Source organism: Glycine max, chromosome 1, assembly GCF_000004515.6.
Source record: "Glycine max cultivar Williams 82 chromosome 1, Glycine_max_v4.0, whole genome shotgun sequence".
Classification (NCBI taxonomy): Eukaryota; Viridiplantae; Streptophyta; class Magnoliopsida; order Fabales; family Fabaceae; genus Glycine; species Glycine max.
In genome coordinates this window covers 444,337-466,133 of record NC_016088.4, presented here as the reverse complement: position 1 = coordinate 466,133, position 21,797 = coordinate 444,337, and the positions used below count along the sequence as shown (strand labels likewise).

General features: G+C 31.5%; 4 protein-coding genes across 5 annotated transcripts; 2 read left to right on the top strand and 2 right to left on the bottom strand.

Annotated features, from left to right (window-relative positions):
• The first annotated feature begins 3,188 nt into the window (after window positions 1–3,188).
• LOC778160 (transcription factor MYBJ6) lies at window positions 3,189–5,586 on the top strand. Its single transcript, NM_001406497.1, has 4 exons — window positions 3,189–3,898; window positions 4,010–4,167; window positions 4,616–4,745; window positions 4,861–5,586. Exons 2-4 carry the CDS (start codon window positions 4,032–4,034, stop codon window positions 5,378–5,380), a joined length of 786 nt encoding a protein of 261 aa, NP_001393426.1. The 5' UTR covers window positions 3,189–3,898; window positions 4,010–4,031; the 3' UTR covers window positions 5,381–5,586.
• Window positions 5,587–7,558: 1,972 nt separating this feature from the next.
• On the bottom strand, window positions 7,559–9,037 carry LOC100793668 (vacuolar protein sorting-associated protein 32 homolog 2). Its single transcript, XM_041017775.1, is given in 4 exon segments — window positions 7,559–7,982; window positions 8,476–8,611; window positions 8,696–8,837; window positions 8,926–9,037. Coding segments are annotated over 4 exon segments (552 nt in total). The 3' UTR covers window positions 7,559–7,820.
• Window positions 9,038–10,353: 1,316 nt separating this feature from the next.
• LOC100793137 (probable LRR receptor-like serine/threonine-protein kinase At4g29180) lies at window positions 10,354–16,112 on the bottom strand. The gene is made up of 12 exons (XM_006572861.3): window positions 15,859–16,112; window positions 14,530–15,567; window positions 14,029–14,167; window positions 13,831–13,902; window positions 13,449–13,520; window positions 13,281–13,361; window positions 12,992–13,134; window positions 12,643–12,866; window positions 12,310–12,442; window positions 11,987–12,049; window positions 11,477–11,699; window positions 10,354–10,921 (listed from the first exon to the last, which is right to left on the bottom strand). Exons 1-12 carry the CDS (start codon window positions 15,941–15,943, stop codon window positions 10,489–10,491), a joined length of 2,706 nt encoding a protein of 901 aa, XP_006572924.1. The 5' UTR covers window positions 15,944–16,112; the 3' UTR covers window positions 10,354–10,488.
• Window positions 16,113–17,989: 1,877 nt separating this feature from the next.
• LOC100778781 (meiotic nuclear division protein 1 homolog) lies at window positions 17,990–21,036 on the top strand. 2 transcript variants are annotated; one of them, XM_003517943.5, is made up of 10 exons: window positions 17,994–18,166; window positions 18,448–18,528; window positions 18,657–18,773; window positions 19,171–19,209; window positions 19,442–19,549; window positions 19,636–19,698; window positions 19,790–19,841; window positions 19,971–20,015; window positions 20,369–20,448; window positions 20,709–21,036. In XM_003517943.5, exons 1-10 carry the CDS (start codon window positions 18,164–18,166, stop codon window positions 20,775–20,777), a joined length of 657 nt encoding a protein of 218 aa, XP_003517991.1. In that variant the 5' UTR covers window positions 17,994–18,163; the 3' UTR covers window positions 20,778–21,036. The 2 variants fall into 2 exon arrangements, with proteins under 2 accessions (XP_025980574.1, XP_003517991.1); XM_026124789.2 differs by lacking the exons at window positions 19,971–20,015; window positions 20,369–20,448; window positions 20,709–21,036 and having other exon boundaries at window positions 17,990–18,166; window positions 19,790–19,846.
• Window positions 21,037–21,797: the final 761 nt, after the last annotated feature.

Genomic DNA, 21,797 nt, shown 5'->3' with positions numbered 1-21,797 from the left:
AAAATTACATTTTGAAATATATTTCTTTTTTGGCGTCCAAATTAATCAATCTAGAAGGTAAAAAAAAAAAAACACTCTGAAAAGGATGCAGGAAACGATTTAAGAAGTGCAGGAAGCAACAATCTAGATATGGACTTATGGCGGATTTTGTCTGAGATATCCAAATCCATCTCAATTATCCAATCAATGAAATTAGAGTTATCTTGGTGCCTGTGTAAGACTGGATATGGCTTGTACTCCGAAGCTCAATTTCAAAACTGCATATTACACGTGCACTTCTCCTAAAGCGATGTTTATAGGCCAAATCAAGGATGGACCAGTTGTACAAATGTGTGAACTAAGCCTCTTCTTTTTTTCCTCCTCTCTTTTCACCAGGTCTATATGATTACTAATATTATGTTTGAGTTTTTCAGTGATATATTTATTAAGAAATATATGTGTGCATTTTGAGGTACTTAGAATGATGCTTAGAAATGTTTGCTTAGAACAATTGCTAGTGAGTTATGAATTGAAAAGATTTCTTAAAACTCATCTATATGATAAAGAAAACTTCTTTCTAAGTATTCATTCATGAAAGGTGTACTGAACAATTAGGCCTTGAAACAAGAAGATTACATAGAGAACATCAAACATTAGGATGAAATTATCACTGAGTTTACATCAAAATGATGAAGAACATGACTTTGAGGATTGAACTTCAAAATGACCACCTCAGAATGGCTTTTAAGTGACAACATCAAGTCTTTCATATGATGTCACAGCCACTGAGAACAAATCTGAAAGTGAATGCTAACTGTATTAGAAGATGCAAATTTTTAGAAAGCTGAATCTGTCCATGAGAACTCTGATGAAAAATAGCAAAATAGAAGACTGAAGATACTACATAATCTGACCTTAAATAGAACACTAACCAACAATTAAATCTTCACTTAGTATTTATGAAGCAATCTACTTCAGAATGCTTGGAGCTGTGAAGAAGTGTTAAGTTTGATGAAGCTTATTTTTTAAATCGATCTACACACCACTCATTACCTCAACTTAGCCATGTCAGTTGTCTCAATCGATTTTCTTATATCAGTCGTATCCGATCAACATTTGTTGTCCTAGTGACTAACTTTTTTTTATGTTAACAATATAGAAGAAAGCATGCTCAATTATGTCAATATATTTTTGTTCTCCAAAGTTATACATTGTTAAGATTTACAAGAGTCTAGTTAACTAAGTCTTTCAATTAAAATGAGATATTGTGAGTTAAAGTGATTTGATGATATTAAATTATTAGTTATATTAACAGGTCAAAGTCATTTTACATCAATAGCTACTTTGAAAAGCAAGCCTATCTTAAATCCAAAATTGTCAAAGATTCATGTTGGATTGGCCTGCTAATAGTTCTTAAGCCTTAAATTAAAGCAAATCACAATCGGACAATCCCTTAATTGACGATTTGACATGAATGACTAATAAAGGTATAGACCGTATAGTACATCTTGCTTCAGTATGCTATGTCCATTTGTGAACATAAGGTACTCTGATACAGGTTTGGGCTTTCAAAATATTAATATAAATGAATTATTAAACAACAGACAAGATCAAAGAGCTTGTGGCATTTTGGCGATAAGATGCTGATGGAATTGACTAATACCACCATGCAATAAAATTGAAAACACTTTTCATGTATTATATGTGTGCATGCATGCCTATATTCATCACAAATTATATTAATAATGTCCTCGGCGGTATCCCAAAAGACAGAATACTCCAAAGAAGATAGAACCTCTTTTTCGTGCTTTGAGTTGGATTGATGCCTTCATAGTTCATAATTCATATCACTCTATGGGGTTAGGATTTACTGTTCAAAACATTTTTTAAAATAAGATAAAGAGTTCTTTATTAGTTAAGCTGGGTGTTGAAAGCTTAACAAAATTGTTGTAAATTACTAAATTGATCTAAGAAAAATAAAAAAAAGAAAAAATAATTGCATTTTTTTTAGTTTGATTTAGTTCCGTATATTATAATTATGTCGATTTTACATATTGTATACTTAACATTTTGAAGTTTATCTTAAATGTTTAATATTATGTAGTATCATTTTATCTTTTAAAGTAATATTTTTTTTTTGTAATATGTAGTTTTTGTTGCTCTGTTAGTAATAAACATTATAGTAATTTATAACATTTTTCCTATGAAAAAAAAGTAAAAAGTTTGCTGGTTTTTTTAGGGGTCAAGAACCTGATACTATCTGGCCCTGAGCTTTTGCACCAAATCATTGGGTCTAGTTGAGAACCAACTTTTTATTTAAGTATTGGGCTACAAACATTAAAATGCAATCTGTTAGGGGAGAGGCCCTACCAATAAAATGGTGCTTAACTGGCTTCAACTAAGGGTTCAGGTAAAGAAGAAAAAAAACTCTAAAGAGGCAAGTTATCTTACATATTTTGAAGAATATATATGTGTATTCTTATGTTTGTTATCAAATTTTAAAAAATTATTTCTGGGCATAAAATATTCTTACGAAAAAAAATAACTTTCATATTTCCATATTTTTATTCTTTGGGAAGAACTGAATAAGTTGATTCCCTTAAGATGAAAATAATATTATATATGTAAAATTTTCATTTTTTATTCTTTTAATTTCTGCACTCCTTTTTTTAACAAAAATAAAATAATTATTAATTAAAAATATTTTCTTAAAATTTAAAAAGTTTTATTTCATTATTATATTTGAAGAATATTATTTTTAGAATGAAGATAGAAAAGTTGAAAATAAATTCTCCTGAGGTTCAGGGAGGAATGCAAAATTTATGATTCTACGAATGAATAAAGATGCTACAGCCTACAAATAAGGAAGCTAACTCTTAAACTCTGGCTGAATTTAAAGGACAGAAGATTATCCTAATATGTTGCAACAATTTATTCTAATTGCACAAATAAAAGAAGTACGGATTAATTACAACCATCAGTTTTGATGGGTTTTATATCTCATTGAATAGTTTTTATCTCCAGATTATTTATAAAAAAATACTGATTAATTAATAATTTCTAACAAATTTTAGTCTGTCACAAGTATTAGAACCAGAGTATTAGAGAAGATAAATTATACTATGATCCGTTAATTCGCCAGGTCACATCTTTTAAGTTGTCCACGTCGTTAGTGAGAGTGTAACTATCACTCCTCTACCAATATTAAGCCATGGACACATCAATTGCATAATTTTTTATATTGTGTTGAGGCACACACTATTTGTCACATAGTGTTCGTTTTCATCAGTATACTAAACTTTTGTCTTCACTCATTATAGTTTTTACCAATTCTTGATGAATGGAGAAATAGGGTACATGCTAGTTTCTTTAACATAACATAATAATTAGTTGAGACTAGTAGATTTTTTTTTTTTTTTTGAAGCAGACTATAGATTGTTCTTTAGCCTGAATACGAGAAATGAATTAAAATTGAACAAACACGGACTCAGTGAACATGGTATCATATATATGGCAATATATCCGGAGGAAGATGAAGCATTAATTATATGTTTATGCGCATCTTGGCCTTAAACCCCATGGGGCAGGGGTTGATACTACCTCCCTCCGTTTCTTTTTCATAAGAAACATGTTATAGGTTATTTTATAAATAGGAACTGGGGTATTAATTTGCAGGGGAATATCATTACTGTTTTTTTTATTTTTATTATTATTATTAATATTGCATTTGAATACCTTCATTGTTGACTGGTTCTCTCTTCAGTCTTTACCTTTTTTCCCCCTAAGAATAGCCAACTGAGTAGAAATAGTGAGCACACTGATTCAAAGTAAGGAGAGGGCAGGTATAAGATAGCTAAACTGGAAACAAAGAAAAAAAGCCTAGTCAGACAAAGTCAATCATTCAAAAGTTACAACCCATGTAATGTGTTTTTAAAACCACTTGTTTTGTGCTCACTTTTGACATCTTCTTCTCTAAGCTATAAGCCATATACACCAAATATTTTTTCACTTGCTCTCCATCTTTTTTCAGTTCATCAGTGGCCAGGTAGGCCATGGGAAGGGCTCCATGTTGTGACAAATCCAATGTGAAAAGAGGGCCTTGGTCTCCTGATGAAGATGCCACCCTCAAAAACTACCTTGAGAAACATGGCACAGGTGGTAACTGGATAGCTCTCCCCAAAAAAGCAGGTTTAATTTCTTTAATTTATTCATCACTGCCTCTGCTATCTCTTAATTAATAATTATTATTTTCGTAGCTAGGGAATAAAATAATTCCTCTTTTTGTCATCCATTTGGAGGTTTATCTTTTATATATATATATATATATATATATATATATATATAAACCTCGGCACCTTATGTTGGATATTCTACATTAGCTAATTATATATGGGTAAAATAATGTACGTTAAGTAAGAAGCACCCTAGTCTACATTGGATGATTGGAAAAATGTGAAGGGAGAAGAGAGGGGAGAGAGGTTATAGGTTCAAATTTCTCCCTATTTCTAATAAGATCAACAAATTAATATTTGTTGATAAAAAAATAAAATATGCAACTCTCTCTTCTTGAATTAGCTTTGAAATTGAGTTAGACTTCCTCAAATTGTAAGACTGTATTATTTGTGTGTATTTTTAGGCCTTAAGCGTTGTGGGAAGAGCTGTCGTCTAAGATGGCTAAACTATCTCAGGCCTCATATTAAGCTTGGAGGTTTCACTGAAGAGGAAGACAAAATTATCTGCACCCTTTATGACACCATCGGAAGCAGGCAAGTCCATTATTTTTTTTTTTTTTTATATATGAACGTATTGAATATGTGAATATGCATTGCTTTTGCATTATTATTGCTATATATCTGAGTAATGTGATGGTTTTGCCTTCAGGTGGTCCTTTATAGCAGCTCAACTTCCCGGGAGAACAGACAATGATGTGAAAAATCACTGGAACACCAAGCTAAAGAAAAAGTTCTTGGCAGGAAACACAAGTAGTACTGCTGCCACGACAAGCAACAACAATGTCACTTTCAGCAATACTAGTTATTCTGATCAAGTTAAGACCCTTGTCTTGGATCATCAAAAACTGAACTCAGCTGATAATTGGTTTGACTACTCCTACAATGTTTTGGAATTGGAACAAACACCAATTCCAGTTCCTTTTCCAATGTCTCAGGAATTAGAGGCTTTTAATTATACTGCTGGGAGTATAAGTTGTAGTGCACCACCACCCTCTAAGGAAGTTTCAATGCTTTCCAATGCAGACAATCATACGCTATGGTTTGGTTATGACCATGCAAGTGAAGATGATCCAAATTTGCTTGAGTTTGTGCTTGATGATGATCTGCTGAATCATGGATTTGTTTCTCAAGACAAAAGCTGCAGCCAAGTTGGTCCACCATCTGGCTAATTAACCAAGATCACTCATTCTTTCTACTCGTCAAAAACTTGAAAAAACCAAGGCTACAGAAAATAAAGGTAAAATGGAATATTGATCAAGTTATTATAGTATAGTACTAGTGATGAATTATATACCTCTAAATCTAACTGGTGTTTAAATTTGTGATTAAAGTGGTTGGTTGAATGTGGAATTGTGTGAGTTTCTGAATTGTTTTCAAAGTTGAGGATTGTGATGTTATTAGAAGTATATATATTAGTCAAAAGATATACTGCATGTCTTTTCTAATGTTAGAAGAGTCTAAAAAATGGAATGCTTTTTAAGGTACATAAAATAGTGTGGGTCTGTGGGGGCCTCAAATTCAAACAATGTGATCGCACGTGGTCGACGAAACCAATTTTGTTGGCTTCTAAGTGGTCAGTGGTCACGAAACATGCGTTGGTCCTTAAGCAATTTCCAAAGCAGGAAAAAAGGGGTGTCTATCTGACAATAACAACTACAATGCATGAACATGACCATGTGTCTCTATTGCTTCAGAACTTGCGTTTGCTCCAAATTGACTGTCATTTATTTCAAGGTGAAAAAGAAAGCCAACTTTCTTCACATAAGCTTATATATTGCTGCTTTAAATCGATTCACGGCAAAAATTGCTTGTGCATAATAAACATAAAAAGGAAATAATAACTTTTCCGTGAACCGTAACGAAAAGAGTATTTTTAAATTAGTTAAAGAAAATAAAGACAATTTTTTTTGTTTTCTTTTTTTACTTAGAGAGGAGACTAAAGACTAGTGAGAGCAAACTATGAAAATCTTTCTATTGTGAAGGAACGCATCTTTTACAAAAAATAGAACCAAGTTCCACCAAGAATAGCTAACACGAGAAGCAGCCACATGGTTGGCTAAAGAATCTGTACAAAAGTTATCTTCCCTATAAACATTAGAGGAAAGTAAAGCTATATGATTCTGTTTACAAAAAAACAAGCAGTTTTGCCACCTACGAATATTCCATGGGACAAATGATGAGTTCTTCAAAGCCTGAATCACAAGGGTGGAATCAAATTCCAACCAAATATTGTTCTAGCCTTTTTTAATAGCCAATTCCAAAGCTAAAATAACACCAAACAATTCTACGTAGAGCGGGTATTGAACTCCCAAATAAGCCAAAAAAACATCCCAAGAAAGCACCATTGTGGTTCCACCCGCTTGATGATAGAAGGCAAGAGAGGATGAATGTCAACTACAAAGGCCTTTAAAATGGTAAACTCTTCCATAGTTTAATACAAGAAAAATGTTTAGTATCTACCGGATATCTTAATTACTCCAATAATTATTTATATAAATCTTATAAAAAAAATGCATCTACATTTAAAAAATGCATCTACATGTATCGATAAGTATCTTTGATTTGTCATTAGCTACTCTGCTGAAAACCTGAAACCGGCCAATCTCCTGAGTTAACAACCAAAATGACAATGGCAATGGAATAATGGGCATAGAACTAATTAAAAAAACTATCTTTTTTTTTACAAATCTAAAATCAAAACAATGCCCACCATGAGTGTTTCAAAACTTTTAGCGTCTTGATCATTGTCAACGTACATGAAACTATCTTGCGCTTTTTCCTTTAATGTAGGATAGTAAAATCCTGCAAAAAAATTCTTTGGAGAAAAAGATATATAGTACCTTTAATCTATAGATTGTAGAAGTGAAATTCTAATTAGAAAATAATAACAAAACTACTTTCAAACTCTGCACTTGAGTTATATCCTTTCTTTTCTCTGAAATCTATTATTAGTCAGTAAAATCCTCCTAAACTCAGTCAGACTCCTTCATCAATCATACTCTCACGGGCCAACCAATTCAAATTCATTCCTCTCCGCTGCAGCATATTTGAGATAGACTTTGATTATACTGATCAGAAATATAAAACTTACCACACAAAATACAAGATATACTAATGCATCAATATTTGTTCACCTTTTATATATACATCCTCTGGTCTTTTCAATAATTTCAGACAGAATCAAGCCGGAGAGAGGCATAATTTCTTCAGATAATAGTGGTTACAATTCTTCATTGTAGCCACTTGTCATCATGCACAAAAAATGCTTGCAAAACTCAAGCCAGAGGCAAAAGCAATGAGAACAACAGCCTAAAGTAAGATTCTCAATTTCTCATACATTTTCTCAGAAGTGATCTTAGGCAATTTATCATACAAGACAAGAAGAGAACTAAAGTGTGCAAGTTGGATATTCCACAGTGAAAACAGAACATACACATATGAAATGCAACACCGTTTGGACTGAAACAAAATAATGTATAGCTCAATCAATTACTGATTATTAGGAAACACAATCACTGAATTCTATCCACTAATAAATACAAGACAGCGTATAAATCTAACAGATAACTATACAAATGAATAATGTTACAGCTGAGAAAAGGGACCTGCTCAAATTGCCAACTCAGCCTGCAAAGCTGCCAATTCATCTTCCACAGGAACAGGGCGACTAGGTGGTCGCCGGGCCGGGACCAGCAATGTGGCTGCAGGAGCTGTAGTTGCTGGATGAAACTCAGCAGCCTCCAGTTCTTCTAGTTCTGCTTCCAATTCATCCTGAAAGAAAAAGAAATTCAGAATGATCCACATAAATGCATGCATTCTATCGAATAACAAGGAGAAATTATGAGGTAGTCTAGGACTACCATGTATACATAGTTCCGACTAATGTCTATGTAACTGTTACAAATCCATGGATCAAAGGGATGAATATTGATACGCATATGGTAACATATTGAATTGTTCGAAAAAGATGATTATTATACCATGAGAGCTCTTATTTATAGAACATATTATCCCTAATTAACTTACTAACTGAATTATTGATCTTCTATAATCTCTAATAGAGCATACTCAAGTTTTTTAATTTATGGGAAAGAATTAATAACACACATCATATAGATATTAATGTAAATCATAATGGTCCTAGTCCTAGACCATCTAATAATTTCTCTTATAACACTATATTAAAACTACAATCTAAAGATACATATATCCTGTTTGCAAGTACAATATAGCACAAATGAAACAAACATTTGAGAAAGATGACCTCATCAAAATAAGCAGCTTCACCAATTGGAGCTGACAAGGCTTCCTGAATCATTCTCATGTTCTCAATCTGTTCATTGATCTCATCCAACGTCTTGTCAACAGCATCAATTTTCCTGAAATGAAAAAAAAGTCTAGTTAAATCGTGTCTTTAGGAATTGACTAAAAAAATTAAAAGAAGTATTTATTGTAAAAATTATAAGAGAACGTAAAAAAGTCATTAAGGGGGTAATTTTAGTTTTATGTATTTCAATAAAAATCTTTTTTCTTTTTAATTCCTTAAATGGATAGGCATCTGGAAATTTCAAAGCTGCTCTATTTGGTTTGCAAATAACTTCTTCCTCTTCAGACATTGTATTTCCGCTGCATATAAGTGAAAGTTGGAGAAATGAAAATAAAAAAGGCACTCCAAAAGATATTCTCTAGAACAGTTAGCAATTAATTAACCTACCCCTTTTGTTATTTCCCCTAGCCAATTCTTTGGATTTTCCTCTTCCCCATTTTTGTTTAGCAAACACATAATCTTTTTTCTCCAGCATTTCAAGACCGTCTACATGATCCATTGAACAAAGCTTTCAAATTGAGAAATTCTTTCTCAGTCTCTAACGTCTATGTTACATGATGATGCAATATTTAAATATAAATTTGAACTAAAAAGTATTAAAATATATACAAACGAAACAATCAGATATATAAATTGGTGTTTCACTCGTTTTTTTGTATGTATAAATTTTAAAATAAAATAATATTATGTTTTAAAAAATTTGAACCTATCTTTTAAAAATTTCAAATATTAAATTTAATATTTTAAAAATTGAAATTTGGTATGATTTTTTGATATTATTATATTCAAATTTAAATTTATTAAACATTAAATACAATTTTTTTAAAAAAATAAAGTAAATAAAATTTTGTATTAAAAAATATTTTATAAATTTAGAAATAATATTTAAGCAATAAAAATTAACTCAAGTTTAAATAATTTTTAAAATTACTTTTAGAATATAAATTTTACCTTTTTAAAATAAAATATTCGTGATTTAAATATATATATATATATATATATATATATATATATATATATATATATATATATATATATATATATATATATATATATAATATTTTTATGAGTAAAAGAAATCCATATCTAGTTTGAAATGATACCATGCGGGTATGTACATGAACATGAGCAAGGGTAGCTAGCTGGAGGTTAGCTAACAAATCAGATTTATAGAATATTTAATTAGGGATAATGTAATTGGTTCTATTTCTGTTAGGACATGCAATGTAAACAATATAAATAGGATGAAAACTTGATCGTAAAAAAAAAGTATGAAGACTTGAAACAAAAATATTAATAATACGAGCTATAATATAAAATAAGTTTTTAATTATAACAAACTAAAATCAAACTTTCAAATAAGTCAGACTAAGTTCAAAAATAAAATCTGACTTGCAATATGTGAGGTTTAGGACTTGAGTTTTTTAAATTGACTATACTTATTTAAGCAAAAGTTTTGTTTGACCTAATCTATTTTCATCATATTTATAGATTATTTACTACTAATACCCGCAAAGATTGAGGTATGAGAAAATTGAAATTATATTCTAAGTTAATTGAAAAAAATATTGATAAACATAATCAAAGAAACTAAAAATTTATTTTAATTAAATAAATAATTAAAGGAAAGTTTATTAATTAAATTAAACATAAAAGTTCATAATATCCATGTCACAAAATCAAAAATAATTTGTAATTACATGAAAATAAAAAAAATGTATTTAATTTATTCAGTTTTTTAAAAATAAGGTATCACATAATACATAATTAGATGTCCTCAAGGGCAGAGTTCTTTATGCACAGACAAGCTGAATATGACAAAATAAATGTGTTTTTTTGTACACCAAATAAGGCAAAAGAGTGGCATTTGTAGTAACCAAATTATGGTTTCAAAAATATTTTACAGTTTCAATTAAATACTTCCCAAAGGTTGAATAATGTATACTTGCACTATCTTGGAAAAGGAGAGGTGATAGATTCACTATCATAGGAAAATGCTTCAGATGAACTATAAACTTCGTCGTAGACTTGTCTTGGAGGGGCCACAAATGTTTTAGTATCACTAGGGGATTCCAATTTCAAGCACTGTTTCAGCTCTGCTATCACAATACTCATTGTAGGTCTCTGAATGGAGGTTGATGTAGAGCATGACATTGCTATTCCTAAAGCTTTCCACCCAGAACTAGCATCAAATTTTCCTTGGAGCCTTGGATCTATAATTTTACTCAAATCTCCTCTTTCAAGCTCAGGTCTTATCCACTCAAGTATGTGCATTACTCGGTTGCCTTTTAATATTGCAGGGCGACCTGTGAGTAATTCCAGTAGAACAATTCCAAAACTATAGATGTCACTTTTCTCATTCAGTCTCCCTAATTTGTAGTACCTGAACAAATGAACAATGTAGTTAGTGTACCGTAGCAAGTCCATGATAAAATAAATTTTTTTGTTATTACAAGCTTTTAATATATTAAAAGTTTTGTTCTGAATTTTTATTATTAGCTAAGTGATAACATGACACCATCTTAATAGTTCTTCTAATGTATATCAGTTGTTTGGATGGTCTCACGTGATTACTTGCCTGACATCATAGACTAAAAACAATTTTTTTAATATATTAAACAATTTTTTTTAATAGTGATTCAACCAAAATCGGATATATATTATATACGTAAAAGTTATTTAAGATTAAAATAAAAACTATATATACTTGCACATTAAGTAGTAAAAATATATGAGAGCTGCACACTAACCAATTAAATTTAATGTGAGCTGAATAAATTTAAATTTAATGTGAACCGACTAAATTCAAACACCCTAAGCATTATAGGACCGATTTTTTATTTTTTATTTTCTTGGGCAATTAATTTCAATTTTAATGTAACACTTAACTGTTTTTAGCACCTGAATAAAAATGATGAATATACGGATAAGGACTTACTCTGGATCAAGGTACCCTGTTGTGCCCATTACTGCAGATTTTTCATATGTAGCATCTTTGTGAATGACTTGAAATTGTTGATCTTGGTTATCTTTCCTAAACTCCCTGGAGAGGCCAAAATCTGCTATCTTAGCTTCAAAGTCTTGACTTAAAAGAATGTTGGCTGACTTTACATCCCTGTGTATTATTGGTGGCTTGCATCCATGGTGTAGGTAATCCAACCCTTCAAGTTCAAAACACATCACCACAAATTGCAAAAGAACATAGTGACACAAAACCACTTATGCATTTAGAGGGCAACAATTATTAGTCATGGTAACGTAGTCATAGATCATATATAGATGAAATATAAAACACGCACTTAGACTGTTTGATTAATACTAAGATATGATCTGAAGACATGATTTCATTTGGTATCAATGTGAAAATAAGTAAAAGTCTAAAGTTAAGAGCGTTGATGATATAGCAGAAGGACACTATTGGCTTCCTCGAAAATGAAGTTATACTGACCCTCTGCAGCATCGATTGCTATCTGTATTCTCCTTTCCCAACTCAAGCAATGTGAATTTCCATCTGCAACCATGAGACATCACATTGCAACATGCTCTCTTTCTTTAATTATTTGTGATGCCATAAGTATTGCAGTAAACAAACAAAGTTTAATAGCTATGCATTGTTACAGTAAATATTTTTATGCTGTCAACCAATTAGAAATCATCCTTAAAATGATTTATGAGGTAGTTGTTATTTAACAGCATAAAAAGCCTTTACTCTCTCAATGCCTTTCAATTAAAATGCTAAATATGGGGCAACCTGGGGCAGTGTAGGAGTACCTGAGAGCAAGAGAAAATCTTTCAGGCTGCCATTGGCCATGTACTCGTAAATGAGTGCCATCTTGTTATCATCATCACAGTAGCCAACGAAGGATACCAAATTTTTGTGATGAACTGTCATCAAAAGCTCAGCCTGCAAACCATGTACACATGTATGAGCGCCATCTGTTATCATAATCAAAATAACCAATGAAGGATACCACATTTTTGTGATGAAGTGCCATGAAAAGGTTGGCCATGATTATTTTCTTTTGATGGATCTGATGTTGAATAACATTTTCCTTGAATCTAAGTAGTAGAAACCAGTGGTAGAATGTGGTACTAATTAATAACCTCAGTCCGAAATTCCTTTGGCCCTTGAGATGATGATGGAGAAAGCATCTTGACTGCAACTTGTTTGCCATCTTTCATCTCCCCACAGTACACAGTTCCAAATCCTCCCTTACCAATTGCCATTTCAAAGTTGTTGGTGATGTCCAACACCTCTGAATATGTGTATTGCCAGTTCTTCGTTGTTACGGTTTTTCCTCCTTTGTTGAGCATACTAATCTCCTCGTCTTTGTTCAAAAGGAAAAGTAAATCAAAGTATGGTTAATATTTTGTTTCCTATATATTTCATGTTTGTTCTTCAGGTTTTGAGAATCAAATGGAAGTAGTTACATATCAACAAAACAAGAAGTACCTGATCGTTCATTTCTTCTAAGTTTCCAAAAGAGAGTGAAAGCAATCAATATAACTAAAACTGATACTGATACCACTACGGGAATAACAATTTTCTTGGTTTTATTGTTCCCTCCTGTGTCCCCGAGATTTTGATCATCCACCCTGAAAATGATAAGAACATGACAGTTAGGTCGTAATGACACATAAAGATGTTTGATGACACCTCTATAAATATCTAGATGCTTCATAGTTCAGACTTCCACCTTTGCTTGAAATAAACATTTCTAGGTCTATTATATCAGGGATACCTCAATGTGAGTAATCCAGCCCTTGATCTTTCTAAAAGAATGGTAGGAACAGATCCTGAAAATTGATTGCCCTTTAAATCCCTACAAAAATTTGTTTTTTCTTGCATCAGCCATTACCAATTTACCACTGTACGTGTCAGGCCATACAACCATCATCAAAACACTTACAAATATTTAAGGGATATCAATTCTTCCAAAAACTGAGGCATTGCTCCAGTTAAGCTATTGTTATGTAAGTCCCTGAATAGATAAAAAAAATGTAGGTACTTTGAGATTAAATATATGAAGAAAACAGTCTTCTTTAGCATAGTAAAATTTTGTACAGGTTAAGAGCATAAGGCTTATATTATTCATACAATAATTTTCTACAATATTATTCTTTTTATCTCTCTTCATCACATTGTGGCCATCTTATTACATACTTCTCTGTCTTCTCTTCCTATCTCACTCTTTATTGTACAAATTTTAGTATAAAGAGATTTTGTGAATACAATTTCTCAAAGCAATAATGATAACAAAGTACTCAGAATTTTCTATCATGTGTACTTACAAAGATTCCAACGAGGAGAGATTGGAAATGGCAGAAGTTATTATTCCACTCAAACTGCTTGAGCTCATATTCCTATAACAAAAGAAAATGCATACTTCTAAACTTGAATATCAGGATATAAAGCTAAAGTCAAAACTGATTTATTCAATTAGGACTTTAAGAATGGGAGAAGGAAAAAGATACGAAGAGATTACTCACAGAGATATAATTCGGGGAGGAAGTGAGGTGCTATAGTTGCATTTTAAACCTTCCCAAGAGTAGTTCTTTGGCTCACATGGATCACCCACCCAATTTCTTTGAATTCTATAGTTTTCCTTTATGGACAGAATAGCATCAACTGTGTTTACACATAATTGAATCAACTTAAAGCATAATCATTCAAACTATAAAGCATAATCGTTTGGTACGGTTGCTCCAGATTTTGTTCTTATTCAAGTAGAGGGGCTAAGCAGTAACGCATTGGTTTTGCACATGAAATTTTAGTAAAGAAAGAAGAAAACTTAGAAACAGTTGTTTAGGTTGTGTTTGTGTTGTTCTCCAATCAGAATTTTTTTTCACCTTGATATCCTCATAATTCTTTAATGCAAACTTTTATTAAGAAAATTGTCGAGGTAAGACTCTAATTTTGATTAGAGAACAATACAAACAGCACCAAAGGAACAATATCTAAGTTTTTTCCTCAACGAAAACATATCATACCATCTTCTTCAAATGTTGCAAGGGCATCTAGCTGTCTTGCTACATAAATCTCAACCGCATTAAGAATGGGTGGAAGAGTTGAATCTTTTGTTTTGTGGATAGAAATCTTATGTTCATTTGCTACCAAGGATTTTGAATTAGAAAGAGTGGTTGCAAACAAGTGGCGCGGTATTAGGGAATCATCAAACAATGGAGATCCATTCCAAGCTATATTGAATTTCCTCAGTTGGGTTTTCTCAAGCTGTTCCACTTCAGCAAAGTACAAGTAGACATAAAATTTCCAACTCGGATCATCAGGGGTCCAAGAAAATTCCAAAGTATCACTGCCATTCCTTGGTCTAGCAGCAGTTCTAATGACTTTAAATGGGGGTCTATAGCCATCATCATTGACATTTATTGGTGTGGAAGTGTTGACAGATTCCCAGGATGAGGAATTGAAGGGGGACCAGATTCTATCATAAATATCATCCTCATATCTACCACTTCCATTGGTAGACCCAATGTCCCATCGTTTGAAAAGTGACAGTGAAGCAGATTCTCCAAACTCAGTGTCATAAATAGAACTATTAAGTGGTCTAAGTTCCAAGCCTGAGATAAAAGGAGTTCCTGCTCCCTTGTTCACAAGGCAAACATGTGTGACACCTGATTGTGCCACACTGATTATTTCCATAGTAACTTCTTCTGAGGCATTTCTAAATTTGACTGTTGACCAAAAATTGACATCAACATAGAGATCAAACTCTGGTGGCTTGTTTTCTCCATCATAGTTTCCATACAAGAAGGAAGCCCTTATCAAATGTAACTCGCCTCTTTTTCCAGCTACTAACCTATAACAGTTCCTTTCTCCCAGAGGAAAGCTTCTGAGATCTGAGAGTAGAAGTGGCAGATTAGGATTCTTAGGGTATGCATACTCGGAGGAAATGTTCTTATTAACCCCAGTTTGTATATAGGCTCCATCAGTGGTGTACCTTATGTTAGTTATTTCATCTGTGTACTCATTATTGGTTGGAGTACCCCCGCAATCAATGCTTATGAAGCCTGAACAGAAAGACAAAGCAGATTAAGGAATACAAAATTCAAAATTCGTTAAAATGATCAAAACCCGAAATTAAAATAAAGTATTGAGAGGTGAAGATAAGACATGGGTGGCTTGTAATTCACACTATTCCATGATTGATGATAAACAAGAACAAAGACTATTGAGTTTTGAGTTGAGAAGCTCATTAAGGCTATGCAGGGGAAAATATTCCATGACATGAATTAATAAGGTTGCCGAAAAAGTAATATGAAAACTCATGCATTCCAAGGGTGCTGGTGGTAAATGCTAACCTATTTGTTGCTGTGCATGAACTAAAGCTACGAGGACAAGGTCACAAAGTGTCAGCAACAGTATGCACCCGATCGAACTTGGCATCGCTGGATGTCAGACTCAGAGAAGCTCCTCTTAAATCTTATCCTATGATGTTTTCATATTGGTCGCTATGCATATTGTCCAAGACACTTTCATGGGTCAGCTGTCAACTTGGACACGCGTTTGCTGGTTTTGAACAATACTAATGAAAATGAATGAGGAGTTAATTACATGTGATGAAGAACTGCTAGTATTACATATAAATAAATAACTGGTCCAAGTAGAAGCCAAGTTAATTTCGTCATCTTTTCATTAGGGTGGAGATATTTTCTTTTTTAAAAAAAGGATTAGGTAAAGACTGGGGTGAGAATACTGAATTTTGTCACCATTGACGCCCATTTTTCTTGTAATTATATTCGGGTATGATTTAGCCAATATCATTTTATTTTTATTTTTAGTTATTTTGGGTTCTGTTACATGAGGCAGAAGCAGAAGGGTGCATGGCCACCTCCTCGACTTGTCATTTCAATAAAATGACGCGATTTCATAAGCATAGAAATTATTGTGTTTAAACCAAATTTATTTGCTTTTTAAAAAACCGTATGTAATAGTCATGTGACGTAAATTAAGTGGCTAATAAAATAATACTGGGCAATAAAAACTAAAATAATATACATTTATAAATATAAAATATTACTAGTAGCCATGCTTTGACTTTTTAGGGGAAGGAAAAATATCAATATATTTTGAAATTGTACATCCACGTGAATATGCTATTAATATATATATATATATATATATATATATATATATATATATATATATATATATATATATATATATATATTAAGATATTATATTAATAAATTGAATTAATTCAATTTTATCCCATGTATTATCAAATTTAAATTCAAATAAATCATTCTATTAGAATTAATTTTGAATCTAATCTAAATTGCTCCCTCAAACACCCTTCTACCATTTTTCTTTTTGCATATACCCTTCTACCATATATTTAGACTATTTAAATCCATAATAAAATAATAATTTTATTTCTGATTATTGACACTTTTTCTATGTATCTGCTAAATTAAAAAATTGTGTTTGATTATTGATAATTTTTTCATTCGTTATTAATTTTTTTAAAGATATTAGTAACAAAGGAAAAAAAATAGAAAGTAAATACAAAATTCATTAGTTTATCATGAACTTAAAAAATATCAAAGACAAAAACAAAAAAAAAATATCAAGGAGAAAAATGAAGAAAAAATTTAATAGAGTAAACACAAAATTGAAATATTTATCAGAGATCACAAATATATTTTAACCAATAAATTTTAACTAATTCAATCATATTTAATGTTATTTAAAAAAAATTACCACAAAGTTAATTTAAATATGAGTATCATTTCTGATAAATATGATTAAAAATATTTTAGGAAATATAGTTCTTTCTTCATATAAATTGAAGAAAATTAAATGAATTTAATTAAAGTCCTTAATCAATGTGAAATTATGTATTTTTTTTTTTACTTATATTCTGGATGAAGTAAAATATAAATGTTATTTGTGATTTGTTGAAGTGTTTTTTTTAATGGGCTAAAGTGTAGTGTTCTCCTAATGATCAAATACAATTGTTTTAATTAGGATTAACATGAAAAAATAATTAATGAGAACTTAAACTTTATAAAACATCAGTAATTTCATAGCAAATAAAAAGCTTCCTTAATTTAAGATATCCATAATTACAATTTTTAAAAGGTTTAAATATATTTTTTGGGTTTGTAAATTCATATTTTTTTCAATTTTGGTTCAACATATTTTTTATTTTATTTTTAATCATGTAAGTTTAAGTTTTTTTAATTTTGATCCTGTAACTTTATATTTTTTTTTTTAATTTTGATTCCTATAAACACCAACTTATGAATATTATAAATGAAAAAATTAGAATCTTAAAAAAATTAAAATTAAAAAACATAAGTTTACAAAGAATAAAAATTAACAAGACAAAAATTTAAAAATGAACTTATAAGAATCAAAATAAAAAGGCGATAACTTAGAAAAAAAAAAACATATGTATATTTAAGCCATTTCAAAATGATCATAATTATCAAGTGTAGTTATTGTACGTTTAAAACGGAGAAACGATGTCCGCGCGTATATATATTGGCCATTGGGGTAATTTTGAGCATCAACTGCAAAATTGACTAAACCGTTTTCCCGCCAAATAGCGATTTTGGAATCTTCCGCGTCACTCCGTCGCCGCCGCCGAAAGCCACCGCAATGGTAACCACCCTCCCTCTTTTTGCCAGAATTCATTCTGTTATTTCGATCACTTCTCAACGGCTTCTTTGCCCGATTTAATTTTGTTGTTTAATCTTCTCTTCATCGTAAATTTGTTGCTAGGTTCAATTAGCTGCGCTGAATTTTCGTATGTTGAATTATGTAATGTAACAACAAAAATTAACTCAAAAACATAAACCAAAAATGTTTAGGAGCTCTGCTCCCTCCGTGTTTGTGAAATTGTCCAGAATTGCAATTTGGCTGATGTGCTTTGTTTGGTGCAGTCAAAGAAAAGGGGCCTCTCATTGGAAGAGAAGCGCGAGAAGATGCTTCAAATCTTTTACGAGTCGCAAGACTTCTACCTGGTAATCACCATTACTATTTCGTTATTACATAGAAGATGATGTTTTCTTTTCCTTCTTTTTAATTATGTAATTTATTGACTGATTTATGTGCTTTTTGTTTTTGGTTTTTTTTTTTCGGTTTTTTGTAGCTTAAGGAGCTCGAGAAGATGGGTCCCAGGAAGGGTGTCATTTCTCAGTCTGTGAAAGATGTGGTCCAAAGTTTAGTGGATGATGACCTTGTTTCCAAAGATAAAATAGGAACTTCTGTAAGTTAACATCTAAACCAATGATGCTCCTTCCCTATTCTGCTGTTAGTATGAGAAAATTATCAAAGATATGTAGTGGAGATTTTTCTTCCTCTAATTTATTAGAGAAAATTACACTGTCACTCTTTGAGATTTCTTGAAATTGCACACAAATCCTTGCTTTTTTAAGGTTTATAGCAACTTTCCTAATAAGGTACACAGTGTTATGTGTTACTTGAAAAACAGGAGTGACAGTGCGATGTACAGACGTGCCACGACTGTTAGTGTAATGTATAGTTATGTCAATATAATGTATTTCAAGTAATTAAGGGAAGTTAGTGCAGGGAAAAAAAAAGAGGGGTATCAAGAGGAGTTGATGAAACTTCAACATACTCAATTTCTTAATTTTTCCTCTCAGGTGTACTTTTGGAGTCTACCTAGCTGTGCTGGTAATCAGGTGAAGTTCTATTGATGAAGATACATTGTGATGTAATATCATCTTTATGTTGATAAATTGGTCACCGCCTGTAAAGGATAACACTAATAACAGAAATATAGCTGCACACGAAAATTGGCTGTTGAGCTAGTTATATTTCTATTATTTGTGGTATCAGCTATCATTTACACTATCCTTACCCTCTATAGTATCTTGATGTAAACTAATTATGATGTTATAAATCCATGCACAGCTTAGGAATGTGTCCCGCAAACTTGATTCTGATCTAGAAAGCAGTAAGAAGCGGCATGCCCAACTTGTTGATCAATGTGAGGAGCTAAAGAAGGGGCGAGAGGAATCTGTAAGTTTGCTAGATTCCAATTCGCTCTACTTGTGTATCAATAAGATGCATGGTTATCATTTATCCTAATATTGCATTTTCATTAGGATGAAAGAGTGGAGGCCATTGCAGATCTAAAAGCCATTGAGCAAAAGCATAATGAATTGAAGGTTGGCTTTCAGATTATTTGTTAGTAATGCATCAAGTATGATCAATATTATGGCAATTCTGTAATAGTTTAATAACATTTGACATTTTCAGGATGAGTTGGCAAAGTATAAAGATAATGATCCGGCTGCCTTTGAAGCAATGAGTTAAGAAATGCTTTTTTTATTTATTTATTTTTATCTGTACATTACTTTGACGTTTTGGAAGGTTAATCTTAAAAACATATTACAGTTTCGGAGTTGGGACACTGATGTTTTGGTATTAACTTTGGCAGAGGAAGCAATTGCAGTTGCCCATGCATCGGCAAACAGATGGACAGGTTCTACCTTCTATGCTTTCTTTCCCCCTTTTTTCCCCCGAATGGAGTTTTATCTAAGAGGGTAGAAATGGAGTATCTCATATTGTGAAATCTTATTTCACTCTGATATTGATGCATGTTGAAGTTTTTGGTATTTAGGTAGGGAAGGAGGGAACAAACATGTTATTAATTTGTGAGACTTAAGATGCAAGAGGTTATACTTATTTATAATCCTAAGGTTCTACAACAGTAACTACAGGAAATAGAGATAGACAAATAATTACAAATAATGGTACTGATAACTCTAAATATTTGACAGCATTAATTATGCTAAGTGTACATATAATCTCTATTTGTCACCAAAAAATGTGCAGACAACATTTTCACCCTGAGGCAATGGTGTTCGAACAATTTCCCACAGGCTAAGGAACAACTTGAAAACTTGTACAAGGAGGTCAGTCATTTCAGTTTAATGCCTCAATCTCCAAAGCACTATGTGAAATACTTGGCAGCTATTGTCAAGGCTCCTTTTTGCTGTGAAATAGTTACATGAATGATGGAATGATATAACTTAGTAACATTAGCAAGCTCGCCACTTTAAACATTCTTTTCTGCATCTTCTCAGTTAAAACATTGCCTTAATTTATGTCATTAAATTTGTCTATCCCCATCTCTTTGTTTCTTATATGTCTTGCACCTTTTGTCTCCATACAGGTTGGTATAACAGATGATTTTGACTATTTGGAGTTAGCACCTGTCCCACTCAAAACAGTTGCTGATTAATTACTTGGCCTATCTGAAGGCCTATTCCTACTGCTGGCTGTCGTGCTTCTCTCTGACAATTAAAATGCAAAGTTGAGCATTGTCAATGACATCTTCAGAAATGGCTTGTTATTTTCTTTTCTTCTCTCTTGCTGTATTGATTATGAGTAGTACCCCTTGAAGCGACCAAACAAAATGTCTACTAATTAAGAGGGTTGGGTTTTGTTCTTAAATGTAAATTTCCAATTGAATTTTATGATTTCTTTGTTTGAAACTAAAATTGATCCTTCGGGTGCATTACAAGTCAAAATCAAATTTTGTGTCTATTTCTTCCCAGATGAATATGTGGATTCGACGAGTCTCTGTTGTGAGAGATTTCAGATTTCAGGTTTGGAGTGGCAAGACAACATCCTCTCTTCTTCAGATCTCAGGTTTTCAGCTTCGTTTTCCGTCCTGTGTTGTGGATGTCAGCATTATTATATGAATGTGATTGATTCTTGAGTGCTTGCTGACATTGTTTAACAAATTTGACCGCAAATTTTTTAAATTTAATATTTTTTATAGGCTAAATTTTTTATTAAATGAAATATCAAATGCATTACTTATAACTATTACATGTAGTATTTGAAAAGAAATTGCATTGTTATCATCAAAATCACATAAGTTAACATATTATGTTAAATATGATTTAAAAATTAAAATATTATAAACAAGCATCACACTTGCAAAGTTAAAAAAAATTCTAAAACTGAACTATTGTTGTGTAGTTTGACAATTCTAATGTTCTCAACAAATCAAATGAATAGTTTAAACTTCAACTAAATCTAAAATAGTTTAAAATAAATAAAAAAAATAGAATAAATGTTCTACAACATGCTTTGTTGCAAAAATTTGAAGAATATTGATTTTTTAAAATTTTAAAATATATATTATATATGTTATATATAAAAATAAATAATAATAATAATAATTTAATACAAATTAAAAGATCAATGGATTTAAATATTAAAATTTGTGACCCAATTTAAAACTCAACGGATT